At 48.2% G+C, this 7265-nt stretch overlaps 1 protein-coding gene across 1 annotated transcript; it reads right to left on the reverse strand.

Moving 5' to 3' along the window:
- Positions 1-1295: 1295 nt before the first annotated feature.
- On the reverse strand, positions 1296-6246 carry LOC128327810 (uncharacterized). The gene is made up of 6 exons (XM_053257077.1): positions 6114-6246; positions 5646-5669; positions 4936-4964; positions 3381-3767; positions 2552-3201; positions 1296-1586 (listed from the first exon to the last, which is right to left on the reverse strand). The coding sequence occupies exons 1-5, from the start codon at positions 6143-6145 to the stop codon at positions 3053-3055; spliced, it is 621 nt and encodes a 206-aa protein (XP_053113052.1). The 5' UTR covers positions 6146-6246; the 3' UTR covers positions 1296-1586; positions 2552-3052.
- Between the last annotated feature and the right edge of the window lie 1019 nt (positions 6247-7265).

Below are 7265 nucleotides of genomic sequence, written 5' to 3' on the forward strand. Positions count from 1 at the left end.
CATTGCCAGAGTATCAAGCTTGTTGCCTAGAGCTGTCTGAATCAGGCGCACCATTTGTCTGAAACATCACCTCTTTGCATTACTGCATTCATGGGCACAGCACTCCCATGGTGATGTGTTGTTCTAGGTGCAAACACTCAGCCCAATGTATCCCATTAAGAAGGCATCTTCTGTTGATTCTAATGATTCTTCTCAGTGCATGCACAATGAGCCTCAAGAGCAAACATATTCTTGTCCTTACACTTGACCATCTTTAAGGGCTGTTAGAGATGGTCAAGGACAGGCATTCGACCACTGAGTTGTGTAGCTAATGCAGTGGTCCCTGCATTGCTGTCTTATTTCATTGTCATATCAAATCTAACATCTGCAGTGACAAGTGCTCTCTTTCAGGCTTTCCTTCTCTCTTCTCCGGCAGAAAAAAAAAGCCTGGAGGCTAAAGGTCTAATCTCATTGCTGATCCTGCATTTGGGAGGAGGCCTGCTATGTAGGGGGCCTCTTCATTCTCTTTCCCTGAAGTATCAGCAGGGATGGATTGCCCTGGGTGGAGGTCTGATACAGAGCTCTCATGATATAAAGGTGGTCTCCTTGGGTTCTTCTGCCAGAGTACAAGCAAGGCTGGAAGGTCCTGTGAAGTGGCCTGATATGGAGGCTGCCTTTTTTGGTTCTTTCCTGTCATGCTCTACAGAGAGCCACCCTCACGGCTTTTCTTCCTGCAAAGGAAATGGAGGTGCCACCTCCTAGCTGTTCCCCCAGGGCCAAATCAGTCACTCAATTTGACTCCGCCTGGATCTAAGCCTCTAGCTCCTGCTTTGGCTCTTGGTGGAAAATAAGAGGGCTGGAGAATAACATTTGGCCTCGAACTTCGGCCTTCCAGCTGTTGTTTGATTACAGCTCCCATAGTCCCCAGTAGTCGCAGTAGCCAATAGTCAGGGTTGATGGGAACTGTAGCCAAACAGCAGCTGGAGGGCTGGAGTTGTGCAGCCCTGCCCTAAATCAAGCTTCCTCTTCCGCATCACCATTCCCTCCTCTTCCACACGGGGCAGATCTCTCTTCATGGCCAAAATCCAGCCTCCTAGCCATACATGTTGGGGCAGACAAGCTCTGTATGAGCCTCCTGGCAAGGAACTATCTATCTTGATCTACGTCTTGAACCTCTCAAACATCTCTTGGCCCTGAGTGGACTGGCCAAGAGAATCTTTTCTGTAGCTGAGTTTGACCCAAAGACCTTTTTACCCAACTCTACCCAAAGAATATTCAAAGCAAGACAAATGTATTTTCTTTAAAACATTTTATTTTTTAAACAATAAATATGCGTTTTATTGCTGTTCTATCTCTGCATCCTATTAAAACAAATATTTTAAATATATATACACAGCATTTTATTGCCACTTATATAAATAGTAACACAGTTGTCTCTTTTAATTTGCCTTCCTCTTCTTCCTCAGCAATGTCCAGCTCCCTTGGAGGAACCACGATCCCCATAGTGGCTTCCACCCTGGCCAGTCTGCTACTTAGCTGCCTCAACTGTCCCCTCAGTGCCTTGAAGCTTTGTAAGTATTCCTGGCAGCTGTGGAGGTCTCTTTGGCCTTGAAGGGGAGAAAATAAACAGGGTGAAGGGGCCTGTCCTCCACCATGTCAGTCCTTGCACAGACTTCTAGTCCCCTTCCATGACCAGCACAGACAACTCCTCTCTGTCTTGAAAACCCTCTATGGCTATGTACCCCCCCCCCGGTGAACTTGCACCTCATCAGGTTGATTTTTGCTCTTCCAGCTTCTCTGTCTTCAGGAGCCACCTGAAGGTCTCCTGCTCTCTAAAACAACTCTTTCTCTTCCCTCTTGCTGAGCCTTGGGTCTGGAACAGCCACTCAGATGTGGTCCCTCATCTCTCTCCTATCCCTTCAATGATACCTGAAAACCTACCTCCACTGCGCAGCCTTTGGCATAATGCCTCAGTAGAGGCAGCTCCATTGGCTTGAATTGAATGCCCCTTATGCTTTCCTCTCCCATTCCTCCTCTTCCTCACTTCTCTCTCCAAAGCCAAACTTTAGACTGTATGCTCCTGGTGGCAGGGAACTTTTGCCCATGTACATTGATGACACTATAGGGAGGATTTGCAATATGCACAATTGTATATCATCCTCCTTGGTTTCCTATTTCATCTCAGCTTAAACTCAAAAGGGCTGATATTTGTTTTCCTTTTAGCATTCATATTCTGCTCTTCCTCAAGCAGCTCAGGGAGATCTATACATGGTTATTTTTTCCTCACAATAACCCTAAGAGGTAAGTTAGGCTGTGGGACAAGTGACTGGCCCAAAGTCACCCAGAGAGTTTCATGACTGGATGAGAATTCAAACCTGGGTCTCCCTGGTCCTAAGGAGCTGCGGCTGAAATACATACACATCTTTTCCCCACTTGCCCCCACCTCAGCTTCCTTCTACTTCTTCTGTTGTATCCCTGCCTCTGTTTTTAGACTATAAGTTTTTTAGATTGTAAAATCACAATGAGGATGGAAAAGGTAGAGGTTATGGAGTGCTGCCTCTGTGAGACTTACGGTCACGCAGCTGATGGACCTGCATCTCTGCCAAACTCTGCAGATTTTCTTTCAAATTGCTGAGGTCCAGCTCCAGAGGAGGTGGGGAAGGAGGAGGAGGTGGAGAGGGATGCAGGAGGAGGGAAGAGGTGGAGGTGGAGGGTGGGATGGAGGCAACCTCAAGGGAGGCAGAGGACAATGATGAATCCAACCCTGAGGGCTGGAGAAGTGCAGCAGGGTCTGCAGGAACATCTGCAAGAGAGAAGCAGCAACAGGAGGTCAGCTGCAAAGGCTGACATCCTATCACACCCACCATCACTTGCCCTCACTGCTCACTCTGAGAAGCTGCTTGGATTACAGGCACTGGAGCTTGGACACATGAAAGACAGAAAACGAAGGAACACTTCAGCAAGCACTGACAACCCACTCACAGGCCTCCCCCCTGAAACCTTAAATGCAGACTCAAATCAAGCATTTCAACATGAAATAAACAAAAGAGCCGTTCTTAGCCCAGCAGCAATTTCAGGGGCATGCTGTGAACATACCTTCCCTTTCCCACCACTGCAGCCGAACTTCAGTGCGGTCGAGCCATGTCCGCATGTGTCCAATTTGCAGGTTGATGGCCCGGAGAGAACAAGGGAACTGTTGAGAAATGCGGCTAACACTCAGTTCTGCAAAAAGAGAACAAAAAGGAACAAATGTTGTATGTGCTGACCAGGCTGAGTGCTGGTGACTTGCAAAAAGGGCAGTGTTAGGGCTTAGTCCATCATCTGGGCTGGGTATCAAAACGGTAGCTGATCTTTGTGCTGGGTGTATATGCAAAAGGTTTCTGAGGTGTCACAATACTTACGCTGCTGGACATAGTCATTCTGTAACTCTTTGAGGAGTTCTACATCTTGCTGAAGATAATTATAAGCAATAGAAGGCTCTAGTAAGGGCTTTGACACAGAAGCTCCTTTCTTTGGAGTGCCTGTGAGGATGGAAGGACCTGGCACTGAGGTATCCTCAATGAGCACTTTCCCCAGTAGGTCATTTGTGATGCAAGGTGTTGGAAAGGGTTCTGGCATTGAGGTTTCCTCAATGAGCTCTTCCTCCAGGATGTCATTTGTCATGCCAGGTGCTGGAAGAGGTTCTGGCACAGAAGGTTCCTCAATGAGCTCTTTCCCCAGAGTGTCCCCCAAAACATTGGGGAGTCCCCCAGAAGATGGTGCAACGTGGGTTGGGTTTCTGGGATGACCTGAAAGAGAGGAAATAAAGCAGGAATCAGGAAATGATCATGGCTTGTAGGCCTGATAGAAATGGCCTCCCTTTTCTGCCTAGGTTAGCCAGCTGGGAAGTAGCCTGGAATTGTGGGTGAGGTGGGCCACCCAAGGGACCAAGCAAGGAATGAAGAGGAGTACATTGCATAGCACTGACTGGCAAGACAGCCCTCACCAAGTACACTTCAGAAGGGAGTGCAATGGCCAGGCTCTGTCTGTTGTACATACAAGTGCAGCTGCCTTCTACCAAGTCATACTCTTGGCTCTCTTTGCCCTACTCTGGCTGGCAGCCACTCTTGGGCAGAGGCCTTTTCCTAGCTAGCTAAGATCCTTTAACAGAAGATGATGAAGTCTCAACAGGAGATCTTGTGCATGCAAAGCAATTGTTCCACTACTCCCTTCTGTGTGAGGAAAGAAGCTTCTCCTTTGAGCAGAATGGGAGCTGATGGTTGACATGGACTATCTCTGGTTCACGAACCAACCCCCAGTTACAGCCTCTTGGCCTAGTGGGGTGGAGGGTCTTGAAAATCTGCCTGGATGCCATAAGCAGGAAGCATAGCTGTGATCTCAGGAATGCGGGCCTGGCTCCTAGAGGTAGAAAACTGTGGTCGGAGAAAGAAGGAGTCTCTTTGGACCAAGCTCAGAGCACATTGGCCAGGAAATGTTGCCCTTGTTTTCAGGTGATCCTCCAATTCTATCTTGACCCATGTAATTGTCAAAAAATGAGATACTTTGGAAATAATTACCTTCCTCTTCTTGAAGGCGGGGAGAAAAAGACCCAAAGGATGTTTTGGGGCTGGGTGTGGGCAAAGGGTTCTCACAGGACTTTTTCAAAAGTCCACAACCTCTAAAGGAGAATGACCAAACCTACCTGCCTGCTGCCACAGCCCTTTTCCCATCTCCTCCTCGAATGGAGGATAGCTAGATGTGACTCACAGAAACCCCCCCGCCCGTCTCCTCTAACACTTTCGGCTGCATCAACAGCAAAGGATAGAGGTGGCTGAACCTGCCCTCCTGCTATTCATCCATCGGATGGAGGTCTGCCCATCTCTCTCCATTGTCTAAAAGAAACAGTTCTCCAAGGAGGCTTTCCCTGGGGGTCTGGGGAGCCCTGAGGAGAAGCAGGCACTCTCATCATCCACTTACCTGTCAGTGCCCCCGCTTCATCTTCATCCCTGCAGAGATAAGGAGAAATATTCTTAGTAGCAAATCACAGGAAAGAGAGGGTCTCCTCCCCCAGTAATTCTAGGGGTATTACTAGTATTACTAGGGGTATTACAAGTATGTGCCCTCCCTCTAATTTTAATTCACATGTAGCCAAGTATGTCATCTCCCCTAATCCTTCTAGCTGGCTCTGCTAATTTTGGATGATTCCATAGTTGGGAGCAGTGAATGTAATTGCTGTTGAATGTCACTCACTGCATTTTGCTCAGAGTATTTTTCATTGAGGACTGACTGGTTGTGGTGGGGCGGGGGGTGGGCCTGCTCTCGTATTTCACAGTCATGAGGCCAGCTTTCCCACCCCTCTCCAGTGTAGTTTCCCCACTTTTAAAAAAGTCCCCCCCCAAAGGGACACATACATGCTGTTTTTTGTTTTAAATAGGAGGGAGGCAGCCTGCCAAAGGTATCAAGGGGACTTTTGATGAAATTGGCATTTGATTCAGCAGCCAGTTACTGGCATTCTGAACATGGAAAGGAGATGGGCTCACCTTGATGAGGCAATATATGCCACACCTGGGTTTGGGCTATGTCTGGATACCTTCTGCTCATCACTCCCCCCCCCCCATCCCTTCAGCTGGCCACACCAGAGCCAAAAGCATTAAGAGGAGTCAAGGGTAGAGAAGAGAGCAACTCACTTTGGTTCTGCCTCTGGGTGAGACCTATGGGAACATGAAAGAAGAAAAGGTTAGGCATGTTCTTGGAAATAACATGGGGGTGCTGGGGGGCCGCTTTTGAAGTCAGCTTCAACTGATGGGCAGGATTTCCCCACAACCCCCCAAGTGGGCCCACAGCAGCCAGCCAGTAGCTCCTAGTGATACAGCTTCACCGGTCTAGGACCTCCAAGCTTAAGAAACACAGTGGAAATCAGCCAAGCAGGTGACCTTCGAGGGCTGCCTGCATTTCAAGGAGAAGCTGTGTGGTGTGAATAGTGGTGGTGAACTTGTGACCACTGAAGTTCCCACAGGAAGCACAAACACGTGTGAACACAGCAGGCTGGGCTTCAGTTCTCTGCCCAGACAGGCTAAAACAACGGAAGGGCATCTTTAAAAACCAAGTCCACACCGCCATTAGATTTTGCTTCACCCACCATGCCAGAGACTTACCTGCAGGCCACACATGACCAACAGCCACCCATCTTGACAAGCTGCTAATCTGCTAATAAACTGACAGCCGAAGACAGCCAATTTATCGAAGATGCTTCAGCTAATCTAAAATGCTGCCAAGTGAGCCTGCTGTAGAATCTTCACAGGTTTCCAAGGGGAACCATGAGGGCAGAATTCTGTGGCTGACTGTGAAGTCACAAGTTACTGTTACTGGTCATGCTGGCTCTGGTTTGAATCCAAACACTGTCTTGGGGGTGCAGCTCAAAGAGTCAGAGCACCTGGGGTGAGTCATCCCAGTCCTGCCCTCCCTGCTCCCCACATGTCACTTTCTATTCATTTGAATTTCCCCTTCTGTTAACAAATTCTGAAGGAAGGGGATGCTTGTGGATAGGGCTGGGCTGCAGCTGCTGCTTGTACAGTTGGACACAAAGTTTATAATAAGCCTTGCATGAGTCCTCTGTAACATGTAAGAGGGCAAAGGCAACAGCCACATCCATTGCATGTCCCCAGCTAATTTCCCACCTAAACACTTAGATTAGATTTCCACCTAATCACTTGCTGAAGTTCTTTAGCTAGGAAATTCCTCTAAATCACATTCAGCACTGAGGCCCATCTCTGTTCAGAATACACAAAAAGAAAGCCAATTAACTTTTGGAACTCACCACCTCTAGATGCGGTGATGACCACTGGCTTAGATGGGCTTGAAAGGGGGTTAGAAACATTCACGGGGGAGGAGAGATCCCTCTGTGGCTATTAGTCATGATTGCTATAGAGAACCTCCAGGTGCACAGGCTGAATCCCAGATGCTGGGGACATGCAATGGGTGCGGCTGTTGCCTTTGCATTCTTACATGTTACAGAGGAAGCATGCAGGTTTATTATAAACTTTGTGTCCAACTGCACAAGCAGCGGCTGCAGCCCACCCCTGCCCACAAGCATCCCCTTCCTTCAGAATTTGCTTACAGAAGGAAAAAGGCGAATGAATTGAAAGTGACTGAGAGGGAGGGAGGGGAAATAAGAAGGACAAAGAAAGAGGGGAAGCACAAAAAATGAAGATGGCCCACAAAGAATGAGAGGGCGCAACAGAAGGCTGTAATGTACTTTTTGTATAAGGTTATGACAATGGAAAGCAAACAATTATGCCCGCCCTCTC

Source organism: Hemicordylus capensis, chromosome 5, assembly GCF_027244095.1.
Source record: "Hemicordylus capensis ecotype Gifberg chromosome 5, rHemCap1.1.pri, whole genome shotgun sequence".
In the NCBI taxonomy this organism is placed as follows: Eukaryota; Metazoa; Chordata; class Lepidosauria; order Squamata; family Cordylidae; genus Hemicordylus; species Hemicordylus capensis.

Bases quoted from the DNA above. Each gene is read 5' to 3' on its own strand.
- LOC128327810 (XM_053257077.1), bottom strand. From the start codon at position 6,145: ATGGGTGGCTGTTGGTCATGTGTGGCCTGCAG. The intron at 4,965-5,645 runs GTGAGTTGCTCT...TTATCTCTGCAG, and splicing joins CACCCAGAGGCAGAACCAAA to GGATGAAGATGAAGCGGGGG. The intron at 3,768-4,935 runs GTAAGTGGATGA...CCTCTCTTTCAG, and splicing joins TGAAGCGGGGGCACTGACAG to GTCATCCCAGAAACCCAACC.